We start from the raw sequence: 23,696 nt of genomic DNA on the forward strand, positions 1-23,696 counted from the left end.
TGTCTTTCTGTCTGGTCCCCAAAAGATGGTTTGCAGTCAAAGACGGGTAAGCTATCTCACGGGAGATACAACCTAAGCCAGGCGGAACGAGTGGGGACCCCCAATGAGCTGCCTTAGACAAATATGGGAAGGAGCCTTGCCTCCTCTGGCCCCTGCTTGGGAAAGTCTGTTGCCGGCTCTGGCTTTTCCCTCACAGCTGTCACTTAGAAAAATAATGAGGAGAACAAAGACCAGTTATCTCTAATATATGAAAGACTTGACATTGAGAAGATATATACCTTAGGTAAGATATTGTGGGACCTTGTACTTCGGCTGTTTAAAGATTAAAATAATTGGCTTGGGATGTTTCTATGATAAGAAAGTCTCACAGTCCATGCCATAAAACACTGTTACTCCCTCGCATACTCATCAATAAAAGCCTCCAGTCGGCTTTATTCTGGGCTCCAGTCCTCTGAGACTGAGAGACCCCTGGCCTTCGGAGAGATTTAACTGCATTAAGTCTCTGTTTGTTTCTTTCTTAAAACCTTAACCCAAACCATCCCTTCTCGCACCCTCACTGCCCATGTTGTGCGGGATGCGACACCTAGTCTCTGGTACTTTGTTATAGAAGTCATTGGAAACTAATGCAGTCCCCTACTACTTATTAGCAAACTGGCTTCTCTCCTTACCAAATCCTTTGGGAAAGAACAACAGAAATCTCTTTCTGGCTCTCTCTCAAAAAGAGATATCCATAGAAAAGAAACCCATGGTATTTGTGGAATTACCACTAAGCACTTTGTTATTCAGCTAGCAACTAAAGAATGAACCTGGGTCTCAGTCATTGGTGGGAGAGGTTAGTGGTAAAGCACCAGTATTCTTTTTCTGCAGAGTCAGTTATGACCCCTCCTCTTCCTCTTCTGCTTTTCTCCTTTCTTCTTTCCTTCCTGAACAATTTGTGCAAAAGTCATTAGATGGAGCTGATCAAGTAAAGGGTGTGTGTGTGTGTGTGTGTGTGTGTGTGTGTGAGGCGTGGGCGGTAAGTTGCAGTGGCCAACAATGGGATGCTGAAGCCTGAGTGTGTATCCACAAAAGGGCTGAACCTAGCACAGGGTAGCCTGGCTTTAGAAGGGTGAGGAAGGCATTTCTGTAGATAGGGAGCCTGGTGTGAGGAGACGAAAGCTAAGTAGGGTGAGGTGAGTCTCCATGTAGCAGGACAACACTTTGTGTGGTGTCATAGCAGGAGCAGGGTGAAGAGGATATCTTTTCCCCACAGGGGTGCAACTCAGTATAAGACATTGAAGTCTGAGCAGAATGAGGAAGAAATCCATATAGCTGGTGGCTCAGCATGGTGTCAGAAGATAGAGGTGTGGGGTGGCACTGGCATGATGTGTTAGCTCCCCAGTGTGGTAAGGAGGATACCCACATAGAAGCGTGGGGTTGTATGAAGTGACAGAGCTTGAATTGGGTGAATAGGGCATCCACATGGTAGGTTTGTCTAGTGTGGGGTGTTGAAGCCCAAATGGTGTGAAGAGGGAAGATGGGAGATTGGCTTCATAGAAGTGACTGATTATATTCAGGACAATGAGAGCTAGGTGTTTCCTTGTCGGAGAAGTAAATTACAAATATGGAATGGGGAAAACTAGAATGAACCCTATGGTGTTAGATTAGAATTGGAGATGATGGTGTAAACACATAGTTATTAAGATAGAAGGTAGATGGATGGCTAGCTAGATGGATACATAGATACATAGATACATAGATAGGTACATAGATACATAGATAGACGATAGATAATAGAAAAATAAATATAAAAGTGTACAAGGTCAATTAAGTTTGCGAACTCATCCTAGAAAAAGTGCCAAATATCACTATGGTCACCTTTGAAGTACTCCCCTTGGGAAGCTATGCACTGATGCCAGTACCTAGCCCTCCCTTCAAAGCAAGTTTGGAATTCTTTTTCTGGAATGGCCATCAGAGCTGTCCTCATATTACCTTTGATGTCCTGAATGTTATCAAAATGTCTTCCTTTCAATATTTCTTTTGTCTTCGGGTAAAGAAAGGAGTCATTGGGTGCCAAGTCAGGTGAGTAGGGAGGGTGTTCCAATACAGTTATTTGTTTATGGGCTAAAAACTCCCTCACAGACAGTGCCATGTGAGCTGGTGCATTGTCGTGATGCAAGAGCCATGAATTGTTGGCGAAAAGTTTAGATTGTCTAACTTTTTCATGCAGCCTTTTCAGCACTTTCAAATAGTTAACTTGGTTAACTATTTGTTCAGTTGGTACAAATTCATAATGAATAATCACTCTGATATCAAAAAAAAGGTTAGCAACATTGTTGCAACAAGTTCGTGAACTTAATTATCTGACCTCGTACACATACATATATGCACATTCCCTACTCTATGCACAGAGAGGATCTGGGAGCAGTGATACTCCAATAGCAATAAGCATACTGAGTGCCTAGATTTTGGTTTCTAAATACTGTTCTCCAGTAAAAGACATCAGGGATCCTCTGATAAATGGCTGATTCCAGAGCAGTGGCTAGGAAAAGTACAAGATAAGCCTGAGACCTCCTTTGTACCAGAAAGTAAAAAATAGATTAAAGAATTTAGAAACATGTCACATCAAAAGGACACAGACACCAATTTGAAGGGACTCTCACTAGCCAAGTATGGAACAATATAAGCATGAAAATAAATATAACAACAGACTATAACCCATTAAAAAATAAAAATCTATGATTCTATACTGATGTAAATAAATAAATAAATAAATAAATAAATAAATAAATAAATAACAAATTGAAATCATAAAATATTTATAGTTTTAAAGTACTTCCCCATAAGGTACTTACTAATTACAAAAGGGAAAAATGACTGGGCAGACATTACCTTAGTCAATGGTCAATGTTAACATTATGAGTAATAGGACAAATCTAAATCTTATGCCACTTAATGGAATGCAACAGGAAGAATAAGCATCAGTTCTGTGATATTTCTGAAAAAAATGCATAGACTGAATCTAGTTATGAAAACACATCAGACAAATCTAAATGGGGGGGCATTCTACAAAATAACTGTCCTCTAATCTGAACAAATGTCAAGGTCATGAAAATCAAGAAAAGATTGAAAAATATTCCATACCAAAAGAGACCAAAGAAATCCTGAGGTAAAAGGAACACAATGGCAAAATAGATAAACACTGTGCCTGCATCCTTCCATAAATACATTAAAATTACAACAAAATTATAGAATAATCAAACTGGAGAACCATCTGAAGTCTAGCTGAGCAGAAGTCCTACAACTGAAAATATAAAGAAGCTACCTTGAGACTGGTAGAAAAGGCAGAAACTTGGAATAGGAACCAAGTAGAATAGGAACCAAGTGGAATAGGAACCAAGTGGAATAGGACCCAAACCTCCCTGTGGCAGTTGAGAATCAAGAGGGATATCTCAGCCATGGAGGGGCTTCCTGGAGGAGTGAGGGACCACAGCTTCCCACACTGAGTTCCCCAGCCCAGAGTACTGGTGCTGGGAAGAAGAGCTCCCACAACAACTGGCTGTGAAAAACAGTGGGGATTCAAACTGTTCAGGTGGGATGGAAAGCTGTTGGAAACCCAGATGTCCTCCTAAATGGCCAGCCCATAGACTCACTTGTTCACAGGCACTTGTTCACAGGCACTTGTTCAACTTGGGCTCCAGTGGAGGGACGGTGATTCGGTAGCCCCGAACACGTATGGTAGGGAGGGAGAAGACTGAGGTGTGAGGCTGTGGGAAAAGAACTGGAAGAGAGTTGGCATTTTGCCAGTGGGGGATCCTGTTTCTGTGCAGCCATCAGGTGGGTGCCATCTTGCCTGTTTTAAGCCCTCCTCCCACAGGCCAAATCTGAATCTGATTGGCCTGATGAGCAATGCTCATCTGTCCTGCTGACTTAGCTGGGACCCCGCCTCACACAACTCACGCACTACTGAAGGCACTTTCTCATGAGAAGCCAGCCCCACCCACATCTCACTCTTTCTTGGAAAACTACTAGAATCCAGCAGGTCCCAATCACGCAGCAACTGGCCTTGACGTGCTCTCAGACTTTTGCTGATGCGTTCCAGGACCAACACTGGCACCAAACCAGAATCTATATTAACTTGGTATCCACAACTCTTCCCACTCTAGTGGCTCCCTGAGACCCTGCCTCACCCAACTTGCATACCACACAAGATTTTATCTGTGGCTGAACCTTAAGGGAGCCAGCAGATGGCAGTAGACCTCTGGGTGTCCTGGCTTTTTGGAAAGTAACCCTAGGCCTGATACTGGTGGCAGCTGACCTTGGTCGACAATGAGGCCTCTCCCACACCTCTATGGTTTAGCACAGGCAGTGAACAATGGTGGATCGCTTTATAGCTCCTACCAGTTAGTCCGTGGCTGGTCACAGGCAGTAGGTGACCTTGGCCTGCACCAGAGCCCCTTGCAAGAGGCCCCAGAACAACATTCTTGGAGGTTGGCTTCAAACCACAGTAGAACACAGCCTAATTACCCCACAAGTGTCACACACAAAAGGTGGTCTCAATAGGCACCAGAGCCTGCTGAGGCAAATCCTGTACCATGTGGTAAGCACCCCATAAGCTGTGGACGTGGCCAAATCCCACAGCCAATTACCCTGAGGGTTAATCCCAGCCACTGACATACCAATAGCACTCAAGGCTCAACTATAACAGGATGGCACACAGGACCCACAAAAGGGACACTCCTGGAGCACCCAGCTCAGGTGAACATAGAGACTGCTTCACTGGGCCCCACAGGACAACTACTATATAAGACAACCTGGCCAAGACTGAAAGACATAGCAGATCTATCTAATACATAGAAACAAACACAGAAAGGAAGCCAAAAATGAGGAAACAAAGAAATGTGTCCCAAATGAAAGAAAATGAGCAAAATCCAGAAAAAGAACTATACAAAACGGAGGTAAGCAACCTACCAGAAACAGAGTTCAAAACAATGGTTATAAGAATGCTCAGGGAATTTAGGAGAATTTCAACAAGGAAATAACAAGCAAAACAAAACAAAAAAAACAAAAAAACAGAAACTATAAAAAAGAGCCAGTCAGAAGTGAAGAATACAACAATTGAAATGAAGAATGCACTAGAAGGAATTAAGAGCAGATTAAATGAAGAAAATTGAATCAGCAATTTGAAAGACAAGGTAGCAGAACCCACCCAGTCAGAAGAGCAAAATGAGAAAAGAATCCCCAAAGAATGAGGATAGTGTAAGAGACCTCTGGGAAAACATCAAATGTAAAAACATTCACGTCATAGGATTACAAGAACCAAAAGATTGAGAAACTATTTGAAGAAATAATGATGGAAAACTTTCATAACCTGGTGAAGGAAATAGACATACAAGTTCAGACAGCACAGAGGGTCCCGAACAAGTTGAACCCAAACAGGCCCACAACTAGACACATTATAACAAAAATGGCAAAGGTTAAAAACAAAGAAAGAAACCTAAAAGCAGCAAGAAAATGGCAATTAGTAACTTATGAGGGAGCTCCCATTAGACTGTCAGTTGATTTCTCAATAGAAACTTTGCAGGCCAGAATTGGCACAAAATTTTCAATGTTGTGAAAAGCGAGGATTTACAACCAAGAGTACTCTACCCAGCAGGCTATCATTTAAAATCAAAGGCTGGATTAAGAGCTTCCCAGACAAGACAAGGCTAAAGGAGTTCATCACTACCAAACTAGTATTACAACGAATCTTAGAGGGACTTCTTTAAGACAGGAAAAATTTAAAAAATAAAAATTATGAATAATAAAACGGCAATAGCTACTTATCTACCAACAATTACTTTCACTATAAATCGATTAAATGCTCCCATCAAAAGACATAGGATGGCTGAATGGATAAGAAAACAAAAACCTTACATGTGCTGCCTATAAGAGACTCACTTCAGATTGACAGAGACACAGACAGAAAGTAAAAGGATGGAAAGAGATATTTTATGAAAATGGAAATGAAAAGAAAACAAAAAGAGCTGGGGTTGCAATACTTATACCAGACAAAATAGACTTTAAATCAAAGTCTATAAGAAGAGATAATGAAGGACCCAGTGATCCTTCAGAATATTCTTCTGAAGTGATCCTTCAGAATATAAATATTCTTCAGAATATTTATCTGAAGAAATCCAAAAAGCTACTTTAAATGGACATGTGCATCCATATGTTCATTGCAGCATTGTTTATAATGGCCAAAATGTGGAGGTAGCCTGGGTGTCTCTCAGTGGAAGAATGGATAAAGAGGAGGTGGTACATATATACAATGGAATATTGCTCGGCCATGAAAGGGAGGAGGTTCTTGCCATCTGTGGAGACATGAAAGGACCTGGAGGATGTTATGTTGAGTGAAATATGTCAGAGAAAGAATGACAGATGCAATGGGATTTTGCTTATGTGTGGAATATAAGAACAAAATTAACAAACAAAAGAGAAACAAACTCATAGATGCAGAGAACGATTTGATTGCTGCCAGATGGGAGGGAGGTTGGGGTGGGAGTGGAAAAAGGGAAAGGGATTAAGAAGTACAAATTGGTACATTTTGGTACATAAGTACAAAGTAGTTATGGAATGTAGGGTATAGCATAAGAACTATAGTCAATACTATTTTAATAACTATGTACGGTGTCAGATGGGTACTATATTTTGGGGGGTGATAGATGGGAGGGGGGTTGGGCAGGGTGAAAAAGGTGAAGGGATTTAAAAATACAAATTGGTAGTTACAAAATAATCATGGTAATGTAAAGTAAAACATATGGAATACAGTCAATGATACGGTAATAACCATGCATAGTGCCAGGTGGGCACTAGACTAGTCAGGGGATCACTTCTTAAATTATATAAATGTCTAACCATTATATTGCACACCTAAAATTAATATAAAATAATATTGAATGTCAGCTGTAGTTGATAAATTTAAAAAGGGGGGAAGAGGAATAAGAGGTCTAAATTTCCAGGTTTAAAGCAAATAAGTCATGGGGATGTAATGTATAGCATGGGGAATATAGTCAATAATATTATGATAGCACAGTATGGTGTCAGATGGTTGCTGGACTTACCATGGTGATCACTTCTTAAGGTATATAAATGTTGAATAACTATAGTATACCACTGAAACTAATATAATATTATATGTTAGCTATATTTTTTTATAAAAATCTTTTTAAAAAAGGGAGACTAAGCAGACATGACAACAAAACTGAACACATTGCTCCAGACTGGATCCTTCATCCAAAGAATATGGCTTGGGCAATTGGAGAAGCTTGAGGGGTCTCTGAGGGTTAGATGGTAGTGATGTATCAATGTTAATTTCCTGATTGTGGTAAAGTAAGAGAATGTCTTTTGTGTAAGAAATATACGCTTAAATGTCTGGATGTGATGGGGCATCTTTTCAGTAACTTACTCTCCCTTACTTCAGAAAAGAAAAACAAATTACTTGTACAGCAAATTTACTATAAATTTGGAATCATATGAAAATTAAAAATAAAAAAAGGTCAGGGATGTAGGACAACTAGCCCAGTCTCATCATCTGCATGATGAAAAAAGATAGATTAAAGGAGGCTTATGAGACATAGCAAACTGATGCAAACATGGTCCTGGATAAAATTCAAGTTTAGATAAACAGCAATAAAACACGTTTTAGAGACAATTGGGTAATGTAAATATGGTTTATTATTAGATGAGATAAATATATTGAAATGGAAAAGTGGAGATCGTTGACCAGAAAAACAAAACAAAACAACAACAAAAAAAACGCTGGTAGTAGAACAGTAGTATGTGTCATGTGATCTCATTCTGTGGGAAAAAAAGAGAAATACAAATGAAGTTCTAACCTTAGCACTGGTACTCACTGAGTGGGGAATATTATTTTGTTCTCTTATTTTTGCTTGCCTTTATTTTCTAATATACAACAATGTACATGCCCTGTAGTAGTAAGGGATAATTATTTTAGGTAAAATTTAAATAATAGAATTAGTGGGGGAAAGTCAGTGGGGTCAGTATTCAGAACCTTGACTAACACATTTTTATCAGCTGGGGCATGTTGATGTTACAGAAGACATTTGGGCAAAGTCCCTGAAGTATCCTTGTCTTTGGCATAAGGTCACTAACTTACTACATGTGTTTGAGAGGTGCCTAAGGGGTGTATATGGCTATATCAGTTCATTTTAACAACATATAGAAATGCCTGTTATCTCACCTATAAAATGGGGACTAATACCCTGCCTCAGAAGGTGATTGGGACTATCAAATGAGTTAACATATTTGTAGAATGTTGAATAAATTATTAATAGATACAAATAATGCCTCATTTATACAAATATAAAATTTATGATCAACTCTGTTGTTTGTTTCATGAAGGGAATGAAGGAAACATAGCCTCCCAGTTCAGATTTGAACTTGATATTTAATTCATGAACTCTTATATTGTACCTTCTGTATGCTAGGCACTATTCTAAGTGCTTTAGAAAAAAAATAATTTTTTAATCATCATAATAAGCCTATGAGGGGGGTAATCCTCTTACATTTTCCATTGTATAGATGAAAGAAGCAAGTCACAGAGAGATTAATTAACTTGTGTAAAGTCACACAGCCAGTACAAGGCAGGGACAGGAGTAGAACTAGGGAGTCCAAACTCTTAAGCTCAACCCATGTTGCCACTCTTACTGCCAAGTACCAAGTACAAGAGAGAATTCCAATTTACGTACCAGTTGTTTTCCAAAAGTTCACTTGTAAGCTCATGTTTCAAGTTCTAATGCACTTCCCAACAAAACAATATTGCAAATTAGGTTTGGTTCCTAGGCCAACATATTTAAACAGTTTATTTAACTCACAACACTGCTGATTCAGAACAACTATGGTCTCAAGAATTGTGTCCCTCTGGGCAGAGGATTGTGAATAGTTTTCATCTTTCTACCCAAGTCCAGTCCATTTCTTATGGCTGCACTGAGTGCTGTCTGGAGAAGAATTCTGAGGTTGGCCTTAGTAGGAAAGCATATTACGATCAATTAATAATGTCTGCCATATGGAGAAGTAGGAAGAGAGGCCCCAAAGCCAGGCATTTGCCATCTCTGCTTCAGACCCTTTTAAACTCTTAGCTGTAAGCTAAGGTTTGTGACCTTGTCTCTGAATACTTCTCAATCTTGAGCCCTCAGGAGCCCAGGGAGTAGGGGAAGGGGACAGGGCAAGGATTCTGAGAACAAAGAGGGGAGGCAGAAACTGCTGTGCTCGAGGTTTCTGTAAGAGTGTGGGAGGGCCTGTGGAAATCAGTGGCTACCACTCCTCTGATGGGGTGACAACAACCATTCAGAATTATAGGCAATTCGTAAATTGAGTATTTCTGTGTCAGGAGTGCTGGCCAAGCCCTTCCTCAAACTTGCAAACATTAGTACCCCAATGATCCACATGCCAGCAAACATAGGGAGGCAAGGTTTTGACATTGTCTACTCTCGTGGCATTTCAAGAACTTGTCAGAATGGTTAAATGACTCATTCCAGGTCAACTGTAAGATCAGAACAGCAGTCATGAATTTTATATAAAAGCAATGTCAGAGTAGAATGAAAATGAGTACATATAACCCAGCATGATGATCCCACAAACCAGCAGCTTACAAGCAGAACTATCAAGTAAGGTTTGGGATGGGTGGATTCTCACTCATTCTGCTGAGATTCTCAGAGAGGCACATTAGAAGGCAAAATAGACTCTGAATGGGGTTTGCTGAGGACTTATTTCTCAAGATAAGCTAGAAAAAAAATAATTATATAAAGCTAAAAGTGAGTTCCAAGCTTGGTTACATTTGAGAGAGTACTGTAGCCCAGCAGGCCCCCAAAATGTCATGTCAGCTTTCGAAGGCATTTCACAGTTGCTGCAACAGCACCATTGGAATAAAGCCAAGTGGCTTTAGAAGCAGCCCAGTCCCTTAGACATAGATGACACTGCCAAGAGCAAAATAAAAGCCGTTGCCTAGCTTGGCATCTGGGTCCTGCAGCTGCCAAATCATATCCATTAACCACGCCAAAGTAATCTGCACAGAAATTCCCAGTGAGAGGCCCAGTGGTTCAGCAAGCTAGAAAATTGTCTGTGATCTAGGCAAGCAGTGGGTTCCCGTTCTCCAGTGTCTGCTGAGAATGCCAGGCAACTAGAGGCAAGTAAGTAGAAAGATTTCAGTTCCTGTCTTCTTGTTCATAAAACAGGTACTCCATTCACACATGTGCGTGTGCGTGCGTGTGTGTGTGTGTGTGTGTGTGTGTGTAAAAGACAGAGAGAGAGAGAGAGAAAAGGCATTGAAAGGCAATGATAAAATGAATAATAAAGTTTTTTCCCACATTGTCCAGAAGACATGGTTAACACGCGTAAATTAACTAAAAAGATGGGTGGGAAGAAAAAAAAATACTCCGGCCATTTCTTAATCTCTTCTCCCAGTATGACAGGAAACTGCGACACAAGGACTGAAATACAACCTTGGAAAAAGAAAAAGCATGCCTACTCTGCTAGGGAGGAAAAAGGAAGCAAGCAAAACCTCAGAAAAGTTGGACAAGCCAGGCAGAAGCTCTTTTCCAACCTGTACATCTGCCTTAGGCTATTCTTCTTTTCAGATTGTTGCAAGAAAACAGATGGCTGCAGAAGTCTGAATTTTGAATTTATGAATGGAAATTTGAACAGATGTTAGCAATCAAGATGACATATAAGAACTTTTTCATACCATGTTTACAGCCCAGCCTCCTTCACATAAATGGGAGAGAGGGTCATAAAAAGGGTAGTTTTTGATCTCAGGACAGCATGAATCCAGCATGGTGATTATGTGGCACAATAACGGAAATATTGAAAGTACAAAGGAAGAAAACACTAATAAGTCCCTGCATAAATGCTAAATGTTTATCTACAAAATGATAAAATGTATCTGTAAGAAAACCATTAACCTATCAGAGCACTTTTTATGTTTTAAGAAGATGAAGTTCAAGCCCAGGGTTTTAACAAATATCTGTGAACACCTACTTATTTGAATTCTGTTTAGACTTTTGACGTGATATAGATTGTTTGTTTCGTTTTGTTTGGCTGAAGGTCCCAGACATACGGGGTCTTACTAAATTTCTGAGAGAAATTGAGTAAGAGGCTAGTAAAAGGGATCTGGTTATGCGTGCATGCATCCATCATCCAATGCTGGGAACTGAGTTAGGCACTAAGGGTAGGTGAGGAGTGGCAAATGAATTCAACCTGATCTGGGTCCTCAGCATACTTAGAACTGAAGGAACAAGGTGTGATCAAACAATACAGTGAATGTTTAAATAATAAATAAAAAATTTATTACAGTGAAAGACTCATTGCTATTAATCCTCCCCCTCACTTGGAAGATGCCCTTCCTGTCCTTCTTGCCACTTTCTGAAGCAGTTCTGGAAGTCCTCTTTCATGAGTGTCTTTAGTTGCACTGTCCTGGCTGTCTCGAAGTCCTGAATCATTTTGACTTTGGGGAAGAGCCAGAAGTGGCAAGATGCCAGATATGGTGAATAAGGTGGATGAGGACACACCATAATGTTTTTATTTGGCGGAAATTTCCATATACCAGAAGTGATGTGTGACATGGAGCGTTGTCATGATGGAGGGTGGTTTTCTCTCAACCATAGCTCGCACTCAACTGACTGCACTGAACAAGTTGAAACTTGTTACACATTATTACTAAGGTTCAACGCGCCACTTCCTCTATTGAAGAACCCTGCCTTTTTATTGGATGGCACTGGGCCGCATTATTCACCATATGTTTTGATCACAATGAAAGTAAAGCCTCTGTGCCACACTTTGCTACTGGTACAGCAATTTCTGTCAAATAAAAACACTACGGTGTGCCCTCATCCACCTTATTCACCGGATCTGGCACCGTGAGACTCTGGTTCTTCCCCAAAGTCAAAATGATTCAGGACATCGAGGCAGCCAGGGCAGCACAACTAAAGACACTCATGAAAGAGGACTTCCAGAACTGCTTCAGTAAGTTGCAAGAATGATGGGATGAGTGTGTTCGAAGCAAGGGGGAGTATTTTGAGGAGGATTGATGGCAATGTGTCTTTTACTGTAATAAGAATTTTTAAATTTAAACATTCACTGTAGATTTTGATCACACCTGACACATATAACACAAGGCTGGGATAAGGTATATGTTGAAGGTTATGACATGAAGAGAAGGAAGTGAGGTTGATAGGGACTGGATACTGACAATAGTTCCTGATGTCCTAGGAAGAGAAAGGTCTAGAGCTTGTGCCCATCAGAAAGAAGAGTGACCTAGAATTTGTTAGCAAATTTGAAGGTATTGGCTACACCTTCAAAATACGGGGTGGCCATAAGGTCTGGAAACATGGATCATATTATGTTATCAGATATTATAATATAATATCAATAAACCATTTATTACGATTTCACTAGTGTTTCCAGACTTTAGCTCTTCAGAATCTGATCACTTCTTACCACTTCCGTCCACCATGATATCTCTCTTCTTGAGTATTACAATAGCCTCACCAGTCTTCCTGCTTTTGTTTTGTCCGCTTCCACCATCCACAACCAATCACACAATAATCAAAGCAATTCCTTTGAAGCAATGGTTATCCAAATGGGGTCTCTAGACTAGGATCAGCAGCTGCACTTGGAAAAGTTGTTGGAAATGCCAATTCTCAAGTTTTACCCACCTATAGATTCAGAAACTCTGGAGGTGGGGTCCAGAAATCTGTGTTTTTAACAAGTGCTCCCAGTGGTTCTGGTATCTGCTAAGATCTGAGAATGAATTTTAAGCATAGGTCAGATAATGTCACTCCTTGGCTCAAAATCCTGCAACATCTCTCCAAGGTCATTACAATGGCTGCAAAGATGTATATATACCATCTGGCCCATGGATCCTTCACTTACTGCCTGCCATTCTAGTCTCTAGCTCACTTGTAACTCAGCCACACTCAAGGCCTTGGCACTTGCTGTTACTTCTGCGTTGAATGCTCCCCAGCTCCCCAGACCTCTTCCCCCACACACTATGGTTTAATCTCTCATCACCTTCAAGGCTTTGCTCAAATGTTACCTTCTCATTGATATATTACATATTGTCTGTCTCTTCCCACTAGAATGTAAATTCTTCAAGACTGGAACTTTGTTTTATTGGCTACTGTATTCCCAGGGCCTGGAGCTGTGCCTGCCACACATTGAGTCCCTGGGAAACAATTGGAGGAGGAATGAATAAATGATCCTGTATTTAGGTTCTATTAGATGCCAGATATCATGCTCGGTGCATCACCTCATTAAACGTCTTATTGAATTCCCACAAGCCAATGCAGTAGATGTTATTATTTGCATTTTACACATGAAAAATATGGGCTAAGTAAAAAAAAAGTAACAAAAAAAAAAGGGAAAGGACTGAGATTTGGGTTTATCAGAAAAGGATCCCCAAGTTCTGAGTTCGACCTGGAGCCAAATCCATCTACATTTTGTACCATCTTTATTGGTTTTCCTTCCAGTTGGTCTGGATAGAGGAAATGCAAGCTTACTCTGGTATTTACCTAAGCAGAATATAGTTAAGGAGGCAAAAATCCTGCTTTCAATGACCCTCAGGACACAGCTACCAGTGGGAGAATTCCTGTTTTGTTTGCTGTTATTTTCCCATTATAAACATGGATAGATAATAGAGATATTTTCTGAATACTCAAACAGTTTTTACTCCTCTGCCTAATTACTTAAGAACAAACAAAAACAAACAAACTACAGTTCATACTGTATGTTATTAATGACCTGGTAAAAGTGGATACTTTAACATGTTTATTAATTTGCTCAAAAATGAGCTCTCTGATACATCATGAGGATTTTTCTCTCCTTGTAATTAAAGATTTTTTTCTGGCTAAGCATCTGCCAAAATAAAAATACAGTCCTGTGACCAGTGCTATCTGAAGTGAATCTGGTGGCACTGGTCAATCATCTAAAAAGACAGACTGTTCTAGAAGGCAGGCCCAGGGCCATCCTCCTTCTATATGTCCTTACCTCACCAGATAATCTCCTCTCGTCCCATGGCTTTTAATACCATATACATGTTGTTCACTCCTAAGTCATCAGTTGGAGTCCAGGAAGGAAAATAGAACCCATGCTGGTAATACAATAGAGGAAATTTAACCTAGAAAATAAGTGCTGAAGATATTGGAAAAACTATAAGGGCAAACTGTGGAGGGTGAGATCACCCAGAGAATATCAACAGCAGGAAGCTGCTACTCTCTCTAAGGCTGGGGAGACAAAAGGGGAAAGAAGGTTTATGAGAGTTTATAAACAGTGGGAGCTGGGAACTTGAAGGAAAGTTGGCCCAATGGGAATTCAAACCATAGAGGAGATTCATCAATATTAGAGATGCTACCCAAAGAAGGGAGAGGGGACCGTAATCTGGCTTTTCCCTTCCTCTTGAGCTTTAGTCTTCAGCCAGTAGCTGTTATTGGCCATTTTCCCTGTAGCCATTGGCAAAGAAGCTTGGGAAATGTAGTTTGTGTGGGTCATCCCTCACCCCACTCCAATTTCTATATGGAGCAGAGCAGGGAAGAGAAGGAAATAAGTCAGTGTACCAAACAGGCACAGGATGGACACTGCTCCTATATTTATATCTCCAGCTCAGACTTCTCCGCTGAGCTTCAGATTCTTACTTTCAATTGTTCACTTGACACCTCCACTTGGGTGTCTAATAGTCTTAGCTTAAGGTGGCCCAAAGGGAACTCTTTTTTTTTACCAACTCCCTGATATTCCTCCTCAATACGTGACTCATCCAGCTCAGTCAAAAATATGGGTGTCATGTTAACTTCCTTTCTTTCTTTACTCTCTATTCCTTCCAACCTTTTATTAAGACCTGTTGATTATACCTCCTCTCCAGTCTTTTCCATCTTTATCATTACCATCTTAGGCCAAACCACCATCTTTTCTCCCCTAGGTCACAATAATGACCTCCTAACTAGCCATGTTACCCCCACTGTTTGTCCTTATCATTTTCGAGTGGTCAGTTCCTGAATATCTTGAGGGCAAGTGTAAGGAGTCAGAACTTCATCTTAAGTGCTATAGGAGCCATTGAAGGGAGTGACGTAATTTGTGTCATAGAGATCAGCCTAGCTTCCTTGAGGGGAATAAAATATAAGGGAAAAAAAATAGAAGACGAGCTAGGAGGCGATTACACTTCTGAGCCCTCTTATTCCACATCCTGTACCACTGTTCCCTTGCTCAGCAGCCACTGGCCTTCTTATTATTCCTCCAACATGCCAAGCTCCTTCCCTCTTTAGAGCTCCCCACCTCCTGGAATACTCATCCTGATTTTAGCATAACTGGCTCCACACCATTCAGGCCTCACCCTCTGAGATCTCTCCTGACCAGGCTATAGTTATTATAGCTATTCATAAATATCCCACTTCCCTCCTATGGGTACAAAGTAGGAGGCACTTCCCTGCATCCTAGAAGTTAGGTGTGCCCACATGACTTGCTTTGGCCAATGAAATGTGGGTGCAAGTGACAAATGTCACTATTGTGTGGAAGCTTTAAGAGACAATGTGCACTTCATGATTTTCTTTCTACCACAGTGAATGGCAGAGTTCCAGGTAATGGCTACTCCATTGGCCTGACACCTGGACTGAGGATGACAATTATTCAGAACAGAACTCTCTGCCAAGCCACGGACATGCAGCATGAGCAAGAAACAAATCTTTGCTGTTTTAAGTTAGAGACTTTGAGAACGTTACCGTAGCATACCCAGCCTATCAGGGTTGATATAGTTCTTCAGTCTCTTACATCAGCCTGCATTAGGTTCATCATGGAAATTACCACCGACTGGTAATTTCCACTTGTTTTATTTATTGATTTTGTTTTCACTGGGCATTCTTTTCCAAACCGTATGAGAGCAGGGTGTCTGTCTACCTAGTTTACTACTATACCCCCAGCTTCTAGAATAGTGCCCAGTGCATAGTCAGTAAGCAAGTATCCATTGATATCTGTGGATTAAGTCTCTGATGCCTTGCACATACAAAGATTTGTTGCTTGAGTGCTATTTTGCCAAGACAACTGGAATGAATGAATCTGTGCTCAGCACATCTGAAGAACCAAAGCCTAAAGCTTCACTCCTCTATTTATATGTTAGAATTATTGCTTGGGTTACACCCTTCCAGATAATTCCTAGGAAAACCAAGTTGCTTCCAAAGTGACCATGATTCCTTGGTCAGAAAAGGCCCTGCTAAAGCCATTTGCAATAGATAAACAAAAAGGAATGAATTCTTAGAACCATAAACTGTAAACATGAAGTTGCCCAGAGTTGAAGAGGGGGACAAAATTCATTTTAACACAGTTTTTATCACTAAGGCAGACAGTTGTTTTATCCTTTATGAGGTTTTCTATGCCAGCTAAATCTAATTCCCCAGAAATGGCCAAATCTCAAATTTTACTATTGTCATAAAATATTAGCACTGAAAAAACCCTTAGTGATTACTCAATTCAGACTACTTCATTTATCATCTGGCTTGATTAATTTTAAATGGAAACCTCTTAGGTTCTCACTGTTGTCTGCCAGAAGCTTAGAGCTCAAGTTATACAGATTGTGTTACTTAATGTCACTGCCTTTTTAGACCAAATGTATTAAAAAATAATTTTTCTACCACCTCATTATATAATTAAGTTGTAAAGACCCTGCTTATAAAAATAACCCTGCAATATTTTTAGTTGCATTTTAGTTGCAAACATATTTTGTTCTTACACATTTTCCTTAAGGTTTCAAAATGTCTAAGATAGTGATGAAATAAGTTAGTAAAAACTGTAAGTTATTATTGCACCTGATCTTGCAGGAGCCAGCAATCACCATTTGTAGGACATTTTAGTTCTTTAGGACAACCAGAGCAAGGTAATTATGTTTACTTATTTAGCTTAGTCTCTTAAACCCTATTCAAAGAGACTATATCCTCAACAAGCAAGTGTATTTTGTCTAATTTGCAAAAAATAAGTCTATTACCAAAATACCAATTCACTAAACATTTGATCTGAAACTATCAACTTTTAACATTAACAGATTGCAATTTCTGCAAATTTGTCCAACCTAAATTCATTTTTATTAACTAGGTCCCAATTTTGAAGTTCAGATACTGTACACCTGTAGCTGAAACTTTTCAAAAAACATGAGCTCATCCCATTTCCCCCATATGCTAAAAATGGGACAGTTTGAATATTGCAGGCCTCTCAAACACAAAGCCATATTCACATAAAGGAAATCATTTACATGTAGTTAAGGAAACAGGAAATTTTCACATTGGCTTTAATATTTATAGCTGACCAAAATTTTCCCGAACTTGGTAATCATAACACTTTTTATAGAACTACTTACCGCATCTTAAAAGTAAAATAAAATAAATCTAAGCAGAAAACAGAGTTGAAGAAAACTGGATGTCAGTCTATGCAATGATTTTTTACTTTCAGCATTACAGACTTTATTTTGGCACTTTAACAAATATTTTGCTTTACAGCAGTGACAAAATATTTGCCAGAAATTTTCCTGGAATGGATATCCCAAGCCGTTGTTATTCAACAAAAGCAATTTCACTCTGCACTGCACTGTTAAGAGGTCTGCCCACTATTCTCTTAACCTCTGTAACTGAGGGACTTCATGCAACTTCAGAAGGTGCTATCACTTCCTTTTAATCAGTCCAAACTAGATTGATTCTATATATGATGGGGCAGGAATTTGAGAATTAAGGCCATTAAGAATTTAAGTAAACACTGTTTCAAGGGTTACTTTAAATTTCTTTGTTTAAATGAGTTATGTGGCAATTCCAGGGACTATTTTCTATCTAAATGAAGCAGTTATACTTTATTAAAAGTAAATTATATGTTAAAAAGTTTGCTGTCTTCTTCCTACTTTGGTGGCTCATAATTTAAAACAATATTAATGGTAAAACCAAAAAAGAAAATGTTCAGTTAGAAGCAGTACCCAGGCAGGGTACCCACAGACTTTCGTCTCCTCCATCAGGCATCACTGCTTGCTAACAATTTCTTTTCTTTTTCTTTTTTTAAGGAGGGTGCGGGTCATGGTGGCCCACGCGGGGATCGAACCGCCAACCTTGGTGTTATCAGCACCACACTCTAACCAACTGAGCTAACTGGCCATCTCCCCTTCCCCCCTTTTTTCTTAAAGCAATTTCAATCGTAAGCAGTGAGGCCATCCTTTTAATGCACAGAGCCTCCTTGCCCCTCCCATCTATTAGTACTTAAGCTTCAGGAAAGATTTGGAGCATAGTTCAAAGGTAAATCAATCTATAAAACTAAACTTTAGATACCGACGTTAAGAAAGCCCCTTCAGTTCTTTGGAATTTATAGCCCTAAAAGTTGTTTGGAAAAGCAGACATCTGTCTCAATAATGCCATCAGCTCTCCTACAGAGGTTGCAAACTTCACAATTTCTGCTCTGGCAGTCTTCCAATACCTATACCCCAATACACACAGGACAATACATTCAGATTTCCTCTGGTTGATTCGTAGCGAATCTGCAACAGCCTCAATGATGAGCTCTTTGGTTTTGATTTATAGACGTTGTAGAACACTCAGAAATCAAACCCATGTCATCCTTGAGAGCAGACAGTTATTAACAAAGGGGAGATGTACATTTGATCAAAATGTACAAAATTTATAACAGTGACATTTTCAATATTAGGCCACATGATTTATTCAGTAGTTTTTATGTCCCCAAATTACAATTTATGTCTATTCATAATACTACAAAAGTTACCATTAGAATTGTCTGTGCTTATAAAATACCAACTTTTTAAACTGTTATATATACTCATTAACACCAGTCTGTGACGAGTTACATAGAATCATAGGCACTTCAAAGGCTTAAAAAGACGTTTACAACTTAACTGCATTTTAAGAACAAAAACTGATTTTTTTCCTTAAACCCCTAATCATACCTTCAAATTGTAAGAAATTAACAAATACAGTGGCCAAAGGAATCTGCAGCAACTTCTCAAAATACTGTTAGCATCTTTGGGTTTGCAGAGGCTTGTCAGTAACTCACATCAAATCCTCCTATAGGAAGATCTGATTAGATAGATCTGACTAAACTGTTTTCTGGTAATAATCCAATTTTACACATTAATTTGCTATTGCAAATTGGTAGGTAATGAAAAACAAAGGAAGTGTAAACTGGATAGTCTGACACTTAAAAATTTATACAAAGTGGAGGTTAAAGTTTACGTATCTGAAAATCACATATACACTAAATTACCATTATCTGAAAGTATCCAAAGACAAATTGCACCGTAACAGCTACAAAAGGCATAGAGTTTTGTTTTGTTTTCCAGGAGACGAGAGGAGAGAGCAGAGAAGAAGAGGGGAACAACAGATAAGTTAACAAAGTAAGACCAACTTTGTAAGATCAGTTGAAGACATGCTAACACAAATTAAACAATTTTCATCTTCAAACCATTGAATAAAAACAATCACTTCGCATTTGCACATAAAAGTCTAAACTGATTCCATGAACATTGAGAATTTCCATAACATAATATTTTGCCACTGCTATTCACAGAACACTGCAGATGTTAAGTTTTAATTTTATGTTGTTCTAAAGAAATACATGAAAAGTTTTAAATACAATGTAATTTTATCATTAAAATGCCAGAATGGCTCTTTAATGAAAAAACAAAAACAAAGATCTTCATTATTCTATGCAAAAGCTTTATTTTTAAAAGTTCAGTGATCTCATAAATAGAGACACTAAGTGGGAGTTTCACGCATAAAACTCCTTAGTAGGTGCCTTCTGATAAGCAGCACTGGATGGTTTGCGCTCTCCAAGGTCATAACTTCCTTCATCCTTCTTTCTCATGCGATACACCAACAGCAGGATAAGAAAAATTGCAAAGAGAAAGCCGATAACTCCACCAGCAATGACAGCTGAAACATACCAAAACACAGATTACTTTTAGAAGAGATTCAAGGGTTGCAGAAATAGCTTTGTCAAGCCCAATCTATTTATAACACTTTTAAAAGGCTTCATTTGAAAACCCCCAAAATTGTAAAAACTGGATTCAATGAAACAACCAGACAATTGCGCAAATCTGACACTCCTGAGGAAGGTACAATACTTTCTTTGATTAGTGTTAATAACATCACCCAAAAGACTCAATAAGAAAAATCTGGCTGTGAACTCAACTAATTCCATACTTTAAGATTCTTTAGTCTTTTCAGTACTCATATTTCATAGTTGAATCTTCTAATTGCCTTTTCAATGAAAACACAGTACATGATATAATTGACTTAAAATTTGTAAGAGGAAATAGGAAAAAAAGCATGCAAATTTTTTTTATAGACTTGGATTTGGGACTATTCTTTCAATGATTAAGTGTTCTTAACTCTTGCAAATCTTCCCCTTTAAAATCAGATGTTAGTATTTCCACCAGGTAAGTTGCAATTAGAGAATCATCCTTAATGCCTTGGATGTTATTTGTGTCAATTGACTTTCCCCTGAACAATTTTTCCAAATTTATTCTGAAACCAGAATGACTTGGAGCAAGACTGATTGATCTTCACATCCTGCCAAACCCCTGCACCTAGTTGTTCTGGACCAATTCAGATCTTAACTTTCCTCTTCCTCCAACCCAGTGGTTGGCCAAGGGATAGGCTGAGGAAGCTGACAGGAAAGGAAGACAATATTTGTATAACTCTTGCCTCTCATTATGGAAAGAGACCCCATCCCAACCCCCCAAATTGTTCTCAGTGAAAAAGTGACTGCAAGCTTTGCCTACACCTACGTCCAAATCTCACACAGACTGGCCCATTTAAGGACTTTCTCAGCTGACCCCTATCAACCAACTCACCCGCCAGGACTTCTGTTCTTTTAAACAGGTTGTCTGGGTGCTTCTCAGTATACACATTTGTATCCTCCTCAGCTGGGTCCATTTTTCTTTCTGTGCCAGACAGGTGAACTTTTTCCTTATCAATTTCTTCAGGTGACTGGTATGGAAAAAGGGAAAGATTGTAAAGATTATTTTTTTAATATGCTAAAAAGAATAATAGATAAGTGTATTTCAAAGTTTGGATTTTTTTCAAATGAGGAATTTAAGAAATAATTGGAATAATCATTTTGCATGATGTTTATACCAAGGGGGAGTCCTATGATAAATCCATGTAGTTTAGGGTTTTATATAACACCCATCACATGTATAGGTGTGGGGACAGAACCCCAGAAAGCAGTTTCCAGGCTCTCAGCCTCACATAGAAAGGTGCTGGCTCAGGTAGTAAATGGCCATCAACTGTGATTGGATGGCCATCAGCTGTGGCTAGTTGGCCGTCAGCTGTAACCAGTGAGCCATTGGCCACTAATATAACTGCCGTGGCTACGCTAGCAGAAAAAAAGATGGGGGCTAGCAAGAGCGGATTGCAGAGAGGCGGATGCCGCCGGTGAGAATATAGTGATATGACTCCCCTACTTGTGACTCCGTGGGTGTTCGTTTTTGGCCTCACCATATCCTGCGTTCTGGTGCGGGGAGCGGGAGAAGAGACCCCGCCAGACGCCCCGCATGACAAAAGGCAAGATGGATAGTTAATGAATTCATAATAATCCTAATGACATGGTTAGGTTGTTTTCGCTGACATTTCATAAGATCTTACTTTCTCACCACTCTTCTGACGTCAGACTACCATCTGTCTCTCTGGCAGACTATCATCTCTGTCTCTGGGACAGTAACACTGTCCCAATTCTCCTTATTCCTTCATCTCTTTGCTACACTGGGCACTGTGAAGACAGCTTCCTTTCAGGTGTTCTTTTTAGATACTTCCAAGGGTTCTTCCTGATCCTACTGTGCGAGGAGTAGCACCCCAGGCTGACTCTGTACTCTACTTATATACTCTTACACCTTCAGCAAACCCTAAACTAGAGCTTCAGGGGACTTGGGTTCTACAAGTAGGTCCTGTGTGACTGTGGGGACAGAGTCCCAGAGAGCAGTTTCCAGGCTCTCAGCCTCACGTGGAAAGGTGCTGGCTCAGGTAGTAAATGGCCGTTAGCTATGACTGGTTGGTCATCAGCTGTAACCAGTTAGCCATTAGCTACTAATATAACTGCTGTGGCTACGCTAGGGGGTTGGTTGGTTGACAGAGAAGCAGATTGCAGTTAGCAAATGGGGTTAGCAAGCATGGATGGCGGACTGTGGATCATGTGGATCCTACTTTCTGTGTCTCACCCAGCCTCCAGCAAGACTGGGGTGCAGGAAGACTCCTCGCTGGGGTACTGGCGGATGTTTGCTTTTGTGTCTCGATCAGCCAGCAGGGAGAATATGACTCCCCTATCTATGGCTCCGTGGGTGTTCCTTTTTGGCCTTACCATATCCTGCGTTCTTGTGCGGGGAGCGGGAGCTGAGTCCCCGCATGACAGTGACCCTGACCAAGTCATACCACTTTTCTGGACCTCAGTTTCTTCATCTGATGACAGACACTCTCAGGCTCTTGGGTATTCCACAATTCTAAAGTATAAATCTAAGATAGTAACTCTCACAACATCACCTCCAGTCAGTATTATTACAATCTACCCAGCAGCCTATAGGACACTACCCTTGGTTGCAGCACCAAATCAGATCAACCCTCTTTTCTATTTTCATTAATAATATCAACTTTTCTTTGGGCCCCCAAAGTTATTTTTGCACATTCCAAACATTATCACAGTCAATTTGTCTTTCACTATTCTCTCAAACTGAGTTCCTTCTTTGAATTCTCATTTCCACAGAATTGTTCAGGTCTTTATCACATCATATCTAAGTTCTTTTCTTGCAGCAACTGCATGTATTGGGCGGCTTCCAGTCCTGCTCCTAGCTTAATCCCCAGTATGAAACCCTGCACAGCCATCTCTGTTGCCACTTACCACAATTGATCTTAACATCTGTTCCTTGGTACATGTATTTCTCCTAACTTCAATCCAAATTTTGCATTTCTTTCATTTGTCCTTAAGGAAGCTCTCCCTCATCTTTCACCTGTCTAAAACCTCAGAACATTTTGTAGTCTACCACACCAGCACAGAAATCACATGTTGGCTTTCTAACATTCAGCTCCAACATTGGCCATTTGTGTGAATGACCTACAGCTACAATGAAATTTGAAAAGTTAAAAAAAAAAAAAATGCAAGCCCTACCACTAGAGATTCTGTTTCAATTAGTCTGGGGTGGGGAAGCTACCACTGATTTTTGTTGTTTTTTAAAGGCTCTCCAGACAATTCTATAGTTTGAGACCCACTAGGTTAAAGAAGCTCAGTTCAAATGAGTTGTCTATTCTCTACAAGCCTGAAGTTCTTGTTTGTTAACACTACTAACGAAAAACATTGTCAACTGCATTGGGCTATTACTGTAGACAATAATCCTTTTTAGCTCTATTACTCTTCCTAATAACCACCTTCATTAGGACTCTAAGCGGTGGCCCAGTTAAGTGACTGATTGCTTTCTGAAGGCCTGGGTTCATCCAAAATGGCAACCTGCTACTTAAGTCTAAAGCAGTTAATAAAGTAAGAAGAAAAGATCTCACCTTCTTGGGGTGCCTTAAGATCATTGGCATTTCTAGGAAGGACCACAAGCTAGACCAGGTAGATCCATTTGAATTCTAGAGTATGTGAGGTCAATGGGTCTCTGCATCAGTGAACAGAGCACAAGGCTTCCACTGAAGATGGCATGTAATAAA

The 23,696-nt window shown here is 39.8% G+C and overlaps 1 protein-coding gene across 3 annotated transcripts in view; it reads right to left on the minus strand.

The window, feature by feature from the left end:
- Positions 1-17,436: 17,436 nt before the first annotated feature.
- SDC2 (syndecan 2) overlaps positions 17,437-23,696 on the minus strand; it is a 140,683-nt gene continuing 134,423 nt past the window's right edge. For all 3 annotated transcript variants that reach the window (XM_081070515.1, XM_081070514.1, XM_081070516.1), the window contains 2 exons: positions 20,855-20,990; positions 17,437-19,931 (listed from right to left, as the gene is read on the minus strand). In XM_081070515.1, coding sequence (XP_080926641.1) covers positions 19,768-19,931; positions 20,855-20,990 — 300 coding nt within the window. In that variant the 3' untranslated portion in view covers positions 17,437-19,767. The remainder of the gene's footprint in view (positions 19,932-20,854; positions 20,991-23,696) is intronic.

The sequence above is a fragment of the Rhinolophus hipposideros genome (genome assembly GCF_964194185.1).
Source record: "Rhinolophus hipposideros genome assembly, chromosome: 13".
Lineage (NCBI taxonomy): Eukaryota > Metazoa > Chordata > Mammalia > Chiroptera > Rhinolophidae > Rhinolophus > Rhinolophus hipposideros.